The sequence below is a fragment of the Wyeomyia smithii genome, chromosome 2, assembly GCF_029784165.1.
Source record: "Wyeomyia smithii strain HCP4-BCI-WySm-NY-G18 chromosome 2, ASM2978416v1, whole genome shotgun sequence".
Classification (NCBI taxonomy): Eukaryota; Metazoa; Arthropoda; class Insecta; order Diptera; family Culicidae; genus Wyeomyia; species Wyeomyia smithii.
Window position 1 is genome coordinate 49,406,070 of NC_073695.1, and position 17,843 is coordinate 49,423,912.

The 17,843-nt window shown below is 39.1% G+C and overlaps 1 protein-coding gene across 4 annotated transcripts in view; it reads right to left on the minus strand.

Annotated features, from left to right (window-relative positions):
* LOC129721416 (protein grainyhead) overlaps positions 1 to 17,843 on the minus strand; it is a 425,349-nt gene that overhangs the window by 18,563 nt on the left and 388,943 nt on the right. For all 4 annotated transcript variants that reach the window (XM_055673955.1, XM_055673953.1, XM_055673957.1 and 1 more), the window contains one exon: positions 14,694 to 14,792. In XM_055673955.1, coding sequence (XP_055529930.1) covers positions 14,694 to 14,792 — 99 coding nt within the window. The remainder of the gene's footprint in view (positions 1 to 14,693; positions 14,793 to 17,843) is intronic.

Genomic DNA, 17,843 nt, shown 5'->3' on the forward strand with positions numbered 1-17,843 from the left:
GTTACAGACCGAGTTTTTTATTTTAATTTTTGAAGGCATTTTATCGGTTATGATAAATGAGTTGGATTTGTTAATTCGACACTAGATCAACAGGAAACGCCGCAAACCAAAGCACAATTCTATGCACAAAAGCAATAACAACGAGACCAGGGATGTATAATAAAATTCAATTGAAAGAAAAATATACCTTCTCTTATTTCCTTTCAATCAGAAAGGTAAATTGTAATATCGCCAAAGTCAATGTTTTTAATTAAAAGAGAGGAAGTTGCATAGTTTAATTACTCCACGCATGATAGTTCTCTATTGTGTCTGTATAGAACTACGGAAAGTTTGTAAAAAACAGGTTTGCCTGTAAATCTGGCATCTTTGCTTTTACCAAGGTTTGCCCCAACACGGCACCGACCGCTTGCACTTTGGTCTCTGAACCAAAACCAAACCCCGTCTGTAGGTACGTTGAAATCCTTTGTTCTCGTGCAGTCCTCATTCAGCATTCGGGGCTAGATTCGGCACATAATACGAGTAAAAACAGTTGATTATTTTCGTGAGAAAGGCATTATTATCTCGACCACCAGAATATCGAAAGGTTACATCAATTAGTAGTGCTTTTTGCACCTTGTTTCGAGTCGAGTGTTTACTCTCGGCACTCGGATGCGTGATGGTAACGCCTTTGACATTTTGGACACGAATTTGGCCTTCACAGTGACAACAGTACAACACCTGCGATGTACACACTAACCCGATAGGTGGTCTATGTGTGTACAGCAACTATTGTTGGTTGATTGGTCACTACACACGGGTGACAAACTTGTCTACTGCTCACTACTAGGCGCAATAACGCTTCTGGCGTATCGTCAGCGGCGACACACTTGCCGGCGAACGAACGGTGACGAGTTAACTAATTTGCATAAATTAATGATGTATTTTTATGCAAAATCATTTCGTTATTTTTCTTCTTTCAGTTTTTTCAGTTTTAATAACTCGGTAAGCGTTTACCGGTTGTCATGTCACTCACCGTTGTCAGTCGTGAGTGTTAGGCTCCTCCGCCGGCGCTATTGCCCGAACCATTCGCTTAGCACATCGCCACCAGTGTGTAGCAATATTTATTAGTTTTAATTATAACTATAGCAATCCCTTGTCCCGTCGAACCGATCGCGAAAAATCGTTTAATTGAGCCATTTATTAATTATTCATTTTTATCGTTTCATCATCTTATTCCGTTCTCTCCTTTTCCGTATCGCTCAACGTCAAACGCCATCTTTGTTTTGATACATTAGTCCCGGAATCTGCCAGCCGTTATCGTGCGCTTTGAACTGGATTAAATTGCATAAAAATTCATATCAAAGCATTTTTTTTGCGCTGTCGCAGTTTTTGCTAGAAACTGCTGCAGTGGTGTTCCAATCTGAAATGAAGACGGAGCGACTAGCGGACGCGGCGAGCGGAAAAAAACATGACTCGTCGATATATCCTCGTTTGCTTCGCGTATACACCCATATACTGGAGCGACGCGTAACAATTTTTCAATAAATTTTATTGAAGCGATAATGACTGCAAGTCATGGAGAGTTCTGAAAAGGAAGCAGGTTACAGTGATAGATGGGAAGGCTTAACGACGACAGCGACAAACGCGACAACGACGACTACACCACTTTTTTCTGTTTTCATTTTCGCTAATTAGGCTTTTGATTTGACTTCCGTTCTGGTCGGGAGCCCAGTGCACTGCTGCAGCAGTGATGGGCCGCACCACGGTTGTAATCAGCCCGGTGGAAAGTTGCCCCTAATGAGTGCCGCCGGGAGGGGCGGGCGGTTTCGTCGTGAGGTGCGTTGACATTTATCACATTAGGCTGCGACATGTACGACAAAGTGGCACCGTGCGTACGTATGTACGCACGCTGCTGGCTGGAACGGCGCAGTGACGTTTCGCGCGAAATGGCACAAACTGGTTGTTACATGTAAACTTTTATCTGTCATAAGTTCGCTTATCGGTTCTGCCACGTTCGGAGGAAATCGGCTGACCTGGTTTTTTCAGCGCAGAATTTGTGACACGGGTAAGGGCAGAATAATACTGTACTTTGGCATGGTAGTTTAACCTTACAGACAGTTCAGATTACACAACTTACAATGAAAGCTAAGACGAGAGGTAAAGTAAGGTTAATTTCCCTCGCTGGGTGCTATTTCTTGTCAGAGATTTAAATTTTTCGTTATAACAAAAAAGTTCGGAACATGTGAAAAGGATTGAGAACTTGTACCCAAATTAAAAAAGTTTCATCACATTTCTATTGGTAACGGCAGCGTCCGGAAGGGCCAATGACCCATCTTCGCCCGGTTCGTTGTCACCACCGACGCCGAACTCGTTCGAATGAGATGATCATTAGCACATCATTTCATCACACAACACGGACACACGTCCAGCCGCGTGCTGTTGTCGTCTTCTCTGCTACCGCTCGGTTGATTGTACCGCCCTAATAGGTAAAATGTGCGAAAATAAAAAAAACAGTGGAGCGCACAAAAACAAAACTTTGTACCACGGCTGCGACGGCGAATGAATCTGCATCTTCGCAAGGATGAATCTGACACGCAGAAACAGTAACACCAGCGCACATGATGGGGAGGCGGGAACGGGGGGAAACCGTTAGTTACGTTTTAATAGCGAACGCCTGCTCGCCAACCCGGGAACGAGGACAGCAAATGCATACCTACACCGTCATCAACGCAAAATAAGGAATGATCTAATTATGGGTACCTTTCGGATTACTAGCCGTTGGTCGGTCACATCCGATGAGTGCGAGTGGTAAATCGAGCAAGAAAAGTGCAGTGAATTCCTTCGCCATTACGGCTTACAGATCTGTCAAATTCTTTATGTGGAAGTGGAAGCAACGGCAAAAAGGGAACGTGTGATCATCGCGTCTACGTCCTCGTCATCGTCGTCGTTAGGTGAGCCTACTTATTCAAGCGGAACCCATTTGTAGATCAAATTAAGTTATAACATTAAAACAGTTTTTTTCTCGACTTTAAAATGTGATAAAAAATAAGTATTATTGTTTGCTGGAATGGGGCAATCAGAACATTCAGTATTTGCATAAATGGCATTTCGATTCTACGTTTTTTAAAAAGTGCTCTGCTCTGGACAACATCGCCGGCTGCTTTGAATCGCATTCGACTTACGAGATTGGATGCAGTGGAAGATATGGAAGATGATCATCGCTCCGTTCCGCTGCCATTTTGCACCTCTTCAATCAAAGCGTTATTTAAAATCAAACGCAGTTCCTGCCGTCGTCGTCTATACCGAACGGGTGTCCAATCAACAAACGGGCCGTCACGCCGAGCCGATGTGATGGTACGTTACCAGTGAGGCTAGCGAACGATCCGGTGGCGAACCAGGTGTTCAAAGCGATCCTCAAAATTGCAATTATCATAAATATCATCAGTTCACATCACGTCGCGGCGGCTCGCGGAAGATTCGGAAGCCTTGTCGGTCGGCACTTGAACGATGAAAAAGTGCGCATAATCACATGAATGGCCATTTATTATAAATTATCGATCGCGAATTCACCTTCATTGTGACTGCGCGATTGATCACGCGGTTGGCCTCTATGCGCGCCAGTACCCGCAGTATTCTGTTTGTTTTAGGAGATCTATGCTGCTATGTACATGCTGCTAGGGCATTTGCTTTCCGGGCGGGTAGCATAAAAGCTGTAACTCTGTGCTAGCTCCGTCGTCTTCACAGTCATTATTATCATCATCTTCGAGCCATGATCGATGAAATTCGCCGAGACTGCGCTGTGCTTTCATTTCTCGGAATCTTCAGGTCTGTTTCATCGGCGAACAACACGATGTGCGTGAAGAAGTACTTCACGTGAGGGGAGAAAAAAAACCGCTCACTACGGGTTCCACGCAAGCCCGAACGGTAATGACGACAATTGGAGGCTTCCAACCGATAATGGCGTCGGAATTTATTGTTCGTTCTCTAGAGCGCTTTGTACCGCGTGCGCAATTGCATGGATCTTCTAAATCTTCATTCATCACAGCTAATTCATCTTGTTTCATGCTGTAGGCTTTTCCTGGTGTACACTCATACGGGATCGATTGTCGATCCGTAAGAGCTCGACTGATCGATCTCGCGCTGGATCGGTTTATTCCGGCTGTTCCGTCTGAGTAGAACCCAGAGCCAGAGCGGGGGGCAGAGCATTTAATAGATTTACTATGATTATTTATAGGAATAGTTGTATAGTGAATTTTCAATAAATCTTACCGAGCTTTATGCTTCACTGTTAAGATGAGTATCGAAAATTTAATGTGTTCATTTCCTATGCACCCAAGTTGGGTCCACTTGGGTCCATGCTACAAAGATATCGTTGGTAGCTGATATCTTTGTTACGAAGACATTAAAACATAATTCACGGTTTTATGCGTTGAGTAGTATTACTAATCATGGTTTGCATAAATAAAAATAGGTCCCAATTACAGCGGTTGTAGAAATTGTGTAATCGACACACAAGAAAAATGAATAAAGAGATAATATTAAACTAGCATGAAGCTTGAATCGTTATTAAAAGATGATCTCGAAATGTTTTTTTTTTCAAAAAATGACCTAAATCACGATCACGATTATTTGAAAACTACTTGAAAAATTTTCTTCATTTTTTAAATGTTTTACTTGTATTTGTATGTATGTATTTTTTACTTGAAAAATTTTCTCCATTTTTTAAATGTTCGTTTTTAGTGTAGAATAATCACTGTTGAAGTTTTTATTTAGTTTTAATCTTATTTTATATCACAGAACAGAATCATATAATTTTGTGTGGATCTAATTGTATGACATTTTATCCTTATTTTGTCTCAACAATATCTTGTTTCTGTTTCAATTTCGTTCAGAATCCATTTTGTATCTTATCAATCTTTTACAAAATTGATAGAAAGGTAGTCTGGTTTCGATCGATTATATTCCAGGGCTTCAAGGTTCATTTTATTTTATTTTTGTTCAAGTCCTGTTTTTGAATTACTCGTATTCAAGTGATTGTTTTGAATTTTATCTTAACCCTCTAGTGCCCAAATTAGTTTTTAGACGGACTTCGAATAAATCACTTTGAATCCTTATAAACATTTTTAAAGTAATTGTTGAAGCTTTTTAGAGGTTTAACCGTCTAAAGGCGGCATTGGGCATTTAAACTTGAAATTAAATCTGTATTCTTCTGATCTTATTTTTTCGAATTGGTTTCAATTTTGTCTGATTTCAATTCAGTTGGTCTGATTTGTTTTAGATTAATCTAATTTTAATTTTTGCTTTTCCAAATAAAAATTCACTTTAATTTTGACTCAATATATCTCAACATCTATTTTGTAAAGTCGCGAGTTTTTAACCGTTCGTTTTTTGTTTCAATTTTCTCTTCCATTTGCCATTCAGCGGTTTAGAATAATTTATATTTCAATAATATTTTGTTTCCACCAAATGTCGATTTAGACTTCAATTTATCTTTCCACCATTTTTTTATCAATTTTTTTCGCAGAGTGGGTAATTAAAAAAATGCATTATATATTCTATTCGGTAAGTTGCTAAAAGGCTATTCTGAATTTGTGCTCCCAATATTTTTATTGCCGTCCTATTTTGATCTTAAAATTGTTCAATTTTTTTAAAAATTTGTGTTAGATTTGTCTTAACTGATTTATTTCTATAGATTGTTCCGGAAATTATAAATGCACTAATGAATAACCCTCATTTCAGTTAACGTGTAATAATCAGTCAAACTTTAGCTGCATCGTGATGTTTACATTCAATTGAAACAGATGTCATTTTTTCTACATTTGCGTGAAAGTTCGAAAATGCATGGCCTTTTTCTGGACCAAAGAAAACTATTTGAGCACAAATGTCGGAAGCAGAAGTAGCCAAAATGAAGCACCAAATAGGCTGAATCTGTGGAACCGAGGGCTTTATGGCAGACTTTTGACCAAGAAATCGGGGTGTGTTATTATGGATGACGAAACCTACAAAGAATTAGCCTATAAACTCTGCCAGAACCGCAATTTTTTATCACACCTAAGGGAATGGATGTCCCCAATTCAGTGAAAGCCATACATACAAGTTATACCACAAAAATTGGAAATAAAACATTATTAACAAACACTCAAATATTTTCTTTACTCAAGAAAGGAAGTGTATATAAAATAATTTTCGGAACTATCTGTAACACTGGTCAACATAGGTGCACTTCAAAAGCTCAAACCGAAAAATATGAAAGATTATAGCCATTCAACCACTCCTGTGAACTTTAGTGTCTCTAGCCATTATCGTTTTTTCAGAGGCTTGAACGAGTTTCCTCTAAACATAACGTTGAAGCGACGAACCCGGCGAGCAATTTCTATGCTACACTTTCACGTAAGTTGAAGCGTTTTGGCAATGGCTAGGGGCACCAAAATTCATAGGAACGGTTAATAGCTGTAATCTTTCATTATTCCGGTTTAAGGTTTTGGAATGCACTTTTTTCATTTTGTCGGTCAGTGTAATGTGATCTAATTTCATTTGAAATTTGTGCTAAATTTGTTGTCCTAATCGAATGCTTTTATTTCCAATTATTTTTCAACTCAATTGATTTTTTTAAATTTTTGATCGTTGATAATTTCGTTTTTTTTGTCCTGTTTTATTTTCAATATGGTCAAATTTTATTTGAAATTTGTGTCTTCATAATTCATCCAAGTTTGATCTTAGGTGTACGTTATTGTCATTGTAGAACAACACTGGTCGACAAAAGCAAACAATATTTTGCCCTCAAACTGGGAAAAAATTGAAGATTTTAGCTTTTTAACCGTTCCTGTGAATTTTGGTGCCCCCAGCAAGCACGGATGTGCGTCAAAAGACCGCTGACTGATTGCTCGCCAGGTTCGTCGCCCCTACGTTTGCTTACGGAAAACTTCATTTAAGTCTTTGAAGACTTTACGCTGAAGACTCCAACTTGGCTAAAAAGCAAAGCAAAAGCCAAGCCTTGGTGCTACATTCCGATTCGGAACTCGACCTTCTGTTTATTTATACACAGACTTCGCAGCTGACTGTTCAGTGTACAGGACAATTCAGGTCTAGCGCTACGATCCTACTGGCACTAACAGTCTCTCCCGAGCCGAGACTCGAACCTGCGTCGACTGGCTCGTTAGGCCAGTATCGTACCTCGAGACCATCTGGGAGTCCGACTTGGCTAGGGGCACCAAACTTCGCAGGAGCGGTTAGAAAGCTATAATCTTTCATTTTTTTCACAATTGGAGCTCTAAGGCAAGACCTTTTTGTCCATTATTTTGGTCGGTTTTCTGCTACCTTCCTTGCGAAACCGCAAGATTTGCGCTTTTAAAATGGTTTACCGTAAATTTTTCGCTGAAATTCAGTTCGGTTAGAACGCCCAATGCGCAATGCGCTTGCGCAATGCGCTTGCGCAATGCTTCTTATTCCGACACCAGTTTGAACAGAAAAAGGGGAGGGAGCTTAAAGGGTGCCACCGCAAAAGTGATACACACATTTGAGTGCTTTTTTTGCATCGGGAGGCCTACTCTGTTAATTAGATGTTTGTGTTTTGATTGCGATACATTTTTATAGTTCTTTTGTGAGTGATAAAGGCAGTTTTTCACTTTGTTCAGAGAAAAATGGCAATTGATTCAAGTAGAGAATAAATCAATATTTTGTTGCTTGCTGGAATGAGCAACATACAGATCAGAAGGAAGCCGTTATATCATAATTTGAGTTTTAATCGTTATTCGAGAAAACTAGCACAGTTGAAGTAGAAACCGGGTGAAAAATGGAGTGTGTGGACTGCAGGCAGCGGTGATCAAAGCGGTTAAAGATCGTATCCGGTTAAATCGGAATGTCGGAATGGGTAATGACTCGTGAAATGAATATGAATCACAACACTATGCATGAAATAATCAAAAATTATCTTGGATACGGAGTTTAAAAAAAAAACGGATTTTCTCTCAGAAAAGTTGCCGACAGGGTTGCCAGATTTCGATTGCTACTTAAGACGCACGCTGCTCCTGTTTTACGTTGTAGGCTGTTTCGATCAAGCAGAATGATGGTGTACATGAAGCATGTCTTCGTGATATTCTAGCCGATAAAAGAGGAGTGAAACGCTTCCAGAATGCTTTAGCTGTCAGTGCGTCTTGAGCTGCCCGACAGATCAGACGTATTTTCGGTTGCTTGTGGACTGGTCTTTGACTGCCTATAGCTTCAAAGTTTGTGTTTTGTCAGTGTGTCTTTTAAAGATTACCTGGAAGTTAACTTACATCAGTCTTTCTCAAGACTACCTATTTCTTTCTTTCTCAATACTTGCAATTTGATATTATTTTTGAACTTTTTTCGTATCACCTGAAATGGCAGGACGAAAAAAGAAACCATGCATCGCTACGGGGAGGAAAAGAGAGGCATCTCTTTCTAAAACTAGCTTATGCAGTGAAAATTTATATGATATTCTGCCTGAGCAAGAAGCCAGCGAAATTGAAATGTTCGAAAGTAAAACTATTCAAAGTGAAATTTCTGTAAAAAAGGAGAAAGTTCCACCTATTGTGGTAACTATTGCTTCTGAATTTAATATTTTTAAAAGAGAACTTTCTACGTTTCTTTCCGACGTCAAAGTTACTTATCAAATTGGCCGAAGAGGCGAATGCCGTTTACTGGCCCAAACATTGAAAGATTGGAATCGTCTTATTCAGTATTTAACTGACAAGATGTACAAATTTTTTACATATGACACCAAGAACGCCAAGCCGTTCAAGGTTGTCTTGAAAGGTCTCACAAACGATCAAAGCGTTGATGAGATCAAAATTACTTTGACAGAATTACTTGGTATAGCCCCTACCCAAGTGATTCTGATGAAACAAGAATCACGAGGCGAAAACAGTCAGCGAACGGGAATTTTCCTTGTAAATTATTTAATTCATTTTAACCGCAGTGAGGTTAGTAACTTAAAATTTTTTGAAAAAGCACATGCTTTATATAACGTGCGTGTAAAGTGGGAATTATATCGAAAGTTTGGCGGAGGTGAAAAGCATATCACCCAATGCCGTGTTTGCCAACGTTATGGCCATGGTTCAAAGTTTTGTAACATGGACCAAAAATGCCTCATTTGTGGAGACTCTCTTCACAAAAAGGACACATGTCCTGTGAAAGAGAGTACAAATTTTCGCTGTGCGAATTGTAACGGCAACCATATGTCGGATTCTTATCAATGCCCAGCCCGTTTAGCAATTGTTAAGACAAGGCAAGGTAAACAAAATTCAATTTCTCAATTAAAACCAACTTCAAAACAAAATTCTCCAAGCGTACCAGTGACGCATAGTTTACCTACTCCTTTGCATACCCGCTTAACTTATGCACAGGTTACAGGTAGTTCGAACATTATACCGCCTAGTGTTGGTAGTTCGAAAATGACCGTTAATATGGGTAAGCAAAACACGCTAGAAAATAATTGTACACCTAATATTGCTGCCGAAAATATTTTTTCTAATGTCAACTGCCTGGGGCCTATTACGGCAGGTAAACTTTCTTTTTTGCAACAGGCAATGTTCGATCTTATGAACGCCATGTTGCAGGCAAAATCAATGTTTGAAGCCATTCAAATAGGCACAAATTTTACTATTAAAATTGTTTCTAATTTAAAATTTAGCAATGATTTTAAATAAAACAATTAAAATATTAAATTGGAATGCTCGTTCATTGAAGGCCAATGAGAATGAGCTTTTCAATTTTTTAACAGTAAATAATGTGCATATTGCAATTATTACTGAAACATTTTTGAAACCTAACATAAAATTAAAATATGATCCCAATTACGTGGTTCATAGATAAGACAGGATTCAGGGTTCCGGCGGTGGAGTTGCAATTGTTATTCATCGCCGAATCAAACATCGTGCTCTTCCCCATCTTGAGACGAAAGTTACTGAAACTTTGGGAATTGAAGTTCAAACTGAACTTGGGATTATATTTATTGCCGCAGCATATTTACCATTTCAATGCACACGCGAGCACAAAAATTATTTAAAAGGTGAGCTACAAAAACTCACCAGAAATCGTTCGAAATTTTTTATAATCGGCGATTTTAACGCTAAACATCGTTCATGGAATAATTCTCAAGGTAATTCCAATGGCAAAATTTTATTCAATGATTGTTCTTCAGGATACTATTCTATTTTGTCTCCGAATAGTCCTACATGCTTTTCTTTTGTAAGAAACCCTTCAACAATTGATTTGGTGCTTACAGATCAAAGTCATGTATGTAGTGATTTGTTCACACATGCTGCTTTGATTCTGACCATCTTCCAATAACTTTTTCTTTATCCCATGAATCAGTTTTAAACCCTATGAGCTCTGTTTTTAATTATAACAAGGCTAATTGGGAAAGATACAAAACTCATATTGAGAGAAATTTCAATAATGAGCTTGATTTGCAAAACGGAGTGAATATTGATTCCGCTTTAGAAGCATTAAAATGTGCAATTGTTGATGCCAGGAATTATTCTGTTCCAAAGGTTCAAATGAAATTTGATTCACCAATAATTGACGGAAATCTTCAACTTCTAATTCGTTTGAAAAATGTCCGCAGACGTTCTCGTATCAACGTTCTCGTGACCCTGTTTTTAAAACTATTTATAAAGATTTACAGAAAGAGATCAAACATAGATTTACTCTTCTGAGTAATCAAAATTTTGAGACTAAAGTTGAAAAATTGGAACCATATTTAAAACCTTTTTGGAAGCTGTCGAAGATTCTTAAGAAACCTTCAAAGCCTATTCCAGTTTTAAAAGATGGTGAACGTTTTCTTGTATCCAATGAACAAAAGGCTCAAAGACTTGCTCAGCAGTTTGAGAGTGTTCATAACTCAAATTTGAATTTTGTGAGTCCAATTGAAAATGAAGTCACACGTCAATTTGATTTAATTTCTTCCCAGAATTTTTTACCTGCAGAAATAATTGAAACTAACTTGAATGAGATTAAATCAATTATTAAAAATTTCAAAAATATGAAAGCACCTGGTGACGATGGAATCTTTAATGTACTAATCAAACATCTCCCTGAGAGCACAATGGAATTTTTAGTGAAAATTTTCAATTGCTGCTTCAAAATTGCATATTTTCCCAAATTATGGAAAAATGCAAAAATTACTCCAATTTTAAAACCGGATAAGAACCCAGCGGAAGTTTCAAGCTATCGACCAATCAGTTTGCTTTCTTCAATAAGTAAACTGTTTGAGAGAATTATTCTTAACAGAATGATGTCACACATCAACGAAAATTCAATTTTTTCAAATGAACAGTTTGGATTTCGCCATGGGCATTCCACTACTCATCAATTGCTCAGAGTTACTAATATGATACGAGCTAACAAATCTGAAGGTTATTCCACTGGAGCTGCTCTTTTAGACATAGAAAAAGCATTCGACAGTGTTTGGCATAAAGGTTTGATTGCGAAATTGCAAACTTTTAATTTCCCAATTTTCCTAATCAAAATTTTAAAAAATTATCTTACTGATCGAACTCTGCAGGTTGCCTATCAGAATTCAAAATCTGATAGATTTCCTGTCAGAGCAGGTGTGCCTCAAGGTTCAGTCTTGGGTCCAGTCCTGTACAACATATTCACTTCAGATCTTCCTGATTTGCCTCCAGGATGCACAAAGTCATTGTTCTGCGATGACACAAGCATTTCCGTAAAAGGAAAAAGTCTTCGTGTCATATGCAGTCGATTGCAGAAAAGTTTAGATATTTTTTCTTCCTACTTGCAAAAGTGGAAAATCTCTCCCAATGCTTTTAAAACTCAAATGATAATTTTTCCGCATAAGCCTAGGGCTTCTTTCCTCAAGCCAAACAATAATCACGTTGTCAAGATGAATGGGGTTATTTTAAGTTGGTCCGACAAGGTTAAGTGCTTGGGACTAATTTATGATAAAAAACTTATTTTCAAAGAGCACATTGAGAGTATACAAGCCAAGTGCATCAAATATACGAGATGTTTATATCCTCTCATTAACAGGAATTCTAAACTTTGCTTAAAGAACAAACTTTTGATTTACAAACAAATTTTTAGACCAGCAATGCTTTATGCTGTACCGATCTGGTCAAGTTGCTGTTCAACAAGGAAGAAAACGCTCCAAAGGATTCAGAATAAAATTCTGAAAATGATTTTGAAGCGTCCTCCTTGGTTTGGTACACTCGAATTACATAGACTTACTAGTGTTGAACCATTAGAAGCTATGTCAAATAAAATTATTAACAATTTTCGACAAAAATCGTTGCAATCCTCAATTGCTACGATAAGCTCTCTTTATAGCCAATAAGTTAGCAATTAAGTTAGTTGTAAGTTTACTTCCCCTTTTCTGACAAGTAGGTTTAAATCCCTACGAATGATAAGTCCTAATTGCGAAAGCAAACAAATCCTAACAATTAAAATTACAAATTTCTAACAGTGTTGAGAAGTCACCATTTGTGATTGGACACACAGACTCATTATTTACTAATATTTATCATAAATACTTAAGCTACTAACAAATCCCCCCATTAAAAAAAAATGCTTTAGCTGTGATGGTTTGGGGAGCATTATCCAACAGAAAAAAAAAAATGCCATTGCTATTTATCGACAGGGGTGTGAGAATTAATAAAGAGTACTATCTACAACACGTCATCAAAGACTATTTGCTGCCTTGAGTCAAGAAATTATTTGCAGAAGAAAGTTTCTGCTTTCAACAAGATTCAGCACCAGCGCATAATGCCTTGGTTGTTCAGCAGTGGTGCAACGAAACATTACAGTGTTTTGTCAACACCTCTGAATGGCCCACATCCTCTCCCGATTTGAATCCATTGGTTTTCAGCATTTGGGGGTACATGCTAGGAAGGCTGGGTGGAGTAAAACACATGACTTTGGAAACTTTTAAGAATCGTTTCTTGAAAATCTGGGATGAAAAGCCGATCGAAGCCGTGCGTGCGGCTTGTGATAATTCTGAAAAGCGTCTGTGAGTCGTAATCAAATATAAACGCGATAGGTTTGAATTGAACTGATTTAACTGTAACTTTACTATTCTACCTAGATAATATTAAGAACCAGAGAAGAAATATTTCATCTGTTTTAATTTTATGGCATAAATAAAGTGTAGCACTTTCACGGTGACACCCTGTTCATACCCTTATTGCTCTCTGAGCGTTGAGTAAGAGAACTCAAAAAAATCCAAAATTTTAGTTGTCATCCGTTAGGTGAACCGACTGTGAGAGTAGAGCTTTTATATTTTATTGCCTTATCCTTTATTCGGGTACAACATATATAAAAAAGCGATGGATTTACCTCATACGATTCATGCGAAAACAAATGTAATTGGTAAAGAACAAACATGGTGCGAAGATCTACTTGAATCCGTTTAAAACGAACAAATAGTGAATGTAAAAATGACAAATAGAAACGCGGTATAAGTTAAACTACAAGGCTTTTTTCAGAACATATGAGGTACGATCTGATGCAGCGTATCTAGCGAGTGGTTTTGTATTTTTTCCCATTTAAAAATATTTGTCACGAAGAACACATATTAAATAACATCACAAGCAAAAAACTCGATCAAACAACATTTTTTGTGCTTGGATCAGAAATTAACTTACTATTGATTTAACTGCGATACTCTACCCGTTGCGGAAGGTAAAACAAACACGCTGCTCAAAGGTCGTCACCGTGTAGTCACAACCACCGGTTCCGGGCTGGGTTCAGTGACACTTTCGGCCGAACGAACGCAGGACGTCAGCGTTGTTGGCAGTGCAGCTAATGTGCTGTCACTTGCGATGTCGGACACAGTGCGCGCACAAATTAAGGATAATTTTGCGCACATTGACCGGCCGATTTAATCGATTCGGTACGAAGTTCAGAGCGTGTTGGTTTGGCCGGCGGCGGCGACGCGACGTAACGTTTCAAGGATACACCAAACAGCAGTGACACAGTCGATTGCGTAGTTGTGTGTGTCACAATAGTTTCCTAAAATGCGGGCTCATTCGGACTGCGATCGGTCGTCCTGTCGATAATGACGACGACGACGACAACGGTTACGATGATTTTTCGTAATAAATTGATTTGATGGCCAAAGTATGATAGAGTATCAACATAAAATTATCATTAATTTGCATTCAAATATTCTGCGGCGATGCACTTTTTTCTGCTCGGTACTCCGGTGAATGTGCTGCTGCGCATCTTCAAAAGCGCTGCTGAACCGCGCCAGAATTGCCGGATCGTGTAATCGATCGCAAACGACTACACTCGGAAGAAGATGTAGCGGGAAAAATTAATAATTCAATAGTAGACATTATTCGATCGGATCCCGTGGACGGTTTTGGTCGCGGTGGTGTCCTGAGGAGTGGTTTTGTTTTTTTTTTGCTTCCTGATAGCGGTCAACCAAAGTGGATTCTCATGGTTTGAGAGCGTCAAGCTCTCTACCTACGCCTCTGGTCGTACAAGTCAAGGCTGACGTGATCGCGAGGATAAGAAAAATAACTTTTCCGCCAACATTTATCGCCCCGCGGCAAAGTGGGCTGCAAACAGGTAGATAAATTTGTCGGATAAGCGTGCATGTGTACTCGTGAATGAGCATTGAACTGTGTTTGGGGGAAAGCGAGACATCACTCACGCGGAACAGTGTGGGACATTTGTACGGTTCCTGCTGACAATAACGGAGATAAAATGAAAGCATGGCGGTCACTTACCTTATCACAAAAAACTTTGATTTGACAGTAACCCCTATGGCACACGCTGGTATCCCGCGGATCCTCGAACGTGTCGATCTGCAGATGCAGCGGCAGACCCTGGAAAGATAGAGACAAAGCAAAAGAAACGGATATTTAGCACCAGTGGTTGTCTGTGTATAGCTTTCGCTTAGATTTGGGTCATCGATGAGGGTGAGAGCCGGTGTTGTGCACGGCTGGAAAGACTTATGTAAAGTCCCTAGCGGCACTGTATTGCTCGGTGCCGCACATAATTTCCCGGCATGTGAAATTACAGTTACCGACGGTGCGCGGTAATTTGCGTAGGCTTCAGAAATAGCACCATTGACCACCCGTCGATAAAATGTGAGGAAATTTCTTTCCAGTTTTAATATGCAACTCAATCATAAATCTTCGAGCCAGCGATTGTTGCATTTCACCCCCTCCAAATTTCCCGAGGACATTGACGATCTTCGTACATGATGACGAAGGCAATGGTCCCCTTAATAGCACCTACATAAGCTGGCCACAACTGTGACTTTATCCTATCCCAGATTATTTATTATCCTTTGCTGCGGAGCATCACGATTTTTTCCCAGTCCCTTTTCGGTTTATCTCGAACACCTGTCTTTGTTTTGAAACCTATTTCTCTTCCGTGGGTTCGGTTCTCCGCTAGAGTGTTATTTTTATTACGATTCCAATCTTGCTCTACCGAACGGCTTAGGAGGACGGTTTGATATAGTCCGATTCGGTTCAGGGCAAGAATGTGGTCGTTTTATTACACAGATAATTCATTATCTTTCTTGGTGAAGGTATAGAAAACAATCCCGTGCAAGCTCTCCTATACAACGCAACAACGGCAGGGTTTCAGCGTTTGGATCACCGTTTCGTTTCAACAGTTCTTTTTTTTCTTTTGCCTTTTTCTGCTGAGTCCATTATAATATGTTCATTCACGGATTTATCTCAAATGACAGGTGAGATAAAATTGTTGATTTTCTGCCTTCCTCTTCGGGCAGCGTCAATTGTTCTCCTTTCGGGTGGTGTTTCTTTTTTCCTTACTTTTTTCTTAATGATAATCGTTTCGTACAGTAATAAAATCGAAAAAATACTATTATTTACCAATAGTGTTGGCTTGCGCAAGATGAACAGATATAGTGGATTCAGGAAATGTTTCGATATCTTATTAGATTGAAGTGGGTCGATGATGTGATATTCCTCGAGGCTTGACGACTTGAAGATGTGATTTTCCATATTCACTGAGATCGGCCCGTTCTGCTTGTACGGCCGATTTCGGGAACATATTAAACGATGATACATCGCCACTGGTGCCCTCAATACCAGGGTAGAAGAGAAAAAACTACAGCAAATAAAATTAATTATTTATAAAATACACCAGCAATAAATTTATTCCTTGTTGCAATATATAAAAACGAGCCTCGACGTCGCCCCGTAACATGTAAACAATCGAAATTTCACACACAAATTTCCGTCCGGGATGGCAAGCGCCCTGACAGAACCGTCGGACGCGTACGTACGTGTATGCGTGTATGGCTGTCACCCAGGCATCTCCGGCTACAAGAACAAGAAAGTCGAACAAATTGAATATAAATAACCGGGCGCGGATAAATTTCTACGTTATAAATCTTGAGATTAGCACTTAAAATATATATCATTTTCTCGGCATATCTCTTCGCGTCCTCGTCTGCAGCCCTTTGCCACTCAGCTTACTGCCGCTACTATGTATTGCATTCCGCGCGTTTGTGCTTCCGCGCCGAAACGCGCCATTGGTCGGTCGGTCAAGCCACGGCTACGCAGCAGCAGCTGGTGTCGTTTGTGCGATGCGCTGGAAAATCACAATTTTCACACGTATCTTTTGTTAGACTTGGAGGCTGGCGGCGGGCCCGACGGCGGTTCAGGTGCACACTTATGTCACGTATAAATCAGGCCCCCGGTCAAGCTGACAGACGACGCGGTTGAATTTATTGATGGAGTTTGTTTTTTTTTTCTTTTTCTTTTCTTTAACGTTGTAAGGAACATTTGATAGAAGCTCACTGATGGAGTGGACCTAGTGAACCGGGAAGTATTTTGCTAGAGCCTATTTTTCATCTAACACCGGACAGGTTACGCGTTAGATATATGCAAAAGCATGTGTTCAGCTCTGCGGGGGTCCTCGTCGGTACGGCAAGTCCTGTGGTTACTAGTTTTGTGTGCAACTATTTACTAGATTTGCGATTCTCTAAAGGTTACACATACCTACAATTTGGAGCTATTTGTCATACTTGTTTTCCAGCTTCTAGATATTTTGATTGCTGGAAATACCGATTTAGTATCAAATCGCAATCATAGATTGCCCATTAATCTTCTAACATGACAGGTAAAGTACTCATAGCAGTCAAATGAACGCTAGATTCCAACGTAAAAAACGGCCTTCATTGCTATCTCGAAATGATTATATTTTATCAAATCAAACTATGAAGCAGTAGCGTGTTTGCCATAAATTTTAATTACTAAATGCGTAATTTATTACAAGGAGCACATCGATCTATCCTGTTGAAGCGTTACGGTGGCGGTTTTGCGTTATTAGATGTGGAATACATTTTTACCGATTCGGAAGCTTACTGGCACTGTAAGGCCTATAGCGAGAATATTCTGCGTGGTTTTATAGGAGGTATGATTTTTAACCATATCCCAGATGGAGATACCACCTCAATGTCTCCCTCATTAGTTCTCGGTTCCTAGTTTCTTTTGGTATAATTCCAAAATATTCAACAATAGGGCAAGATATTCATAAATTTAAAATTTAATTTAACGGGTTTATCGGATTAATCAGTCCGTGTATACTAGCAAAAACGGTTAATTTTTTCTCATTCCGACAGTTTCGGTGACTTTATTTCAGCTTTTTCAAGGAGTGAAAAAGGTGAAATAAAGTCACCGAAACTGTCGGAATAAGAAAAAAATAATCGTTTTTGCTAGTATACACGGACTGATTAAGCCGATAAACCAGTTAAATTGACCGTTTCAGTCGTTATATAAACAAATTTAAAATTTAAAACATCGTCCTTACATCCACTGGTTTAAATGTTTTCAACGTTGGACATTCCGATCGTCTCGTATGGCGGACTCTAATTCAATATGGTGACAATGTTTTTTTCC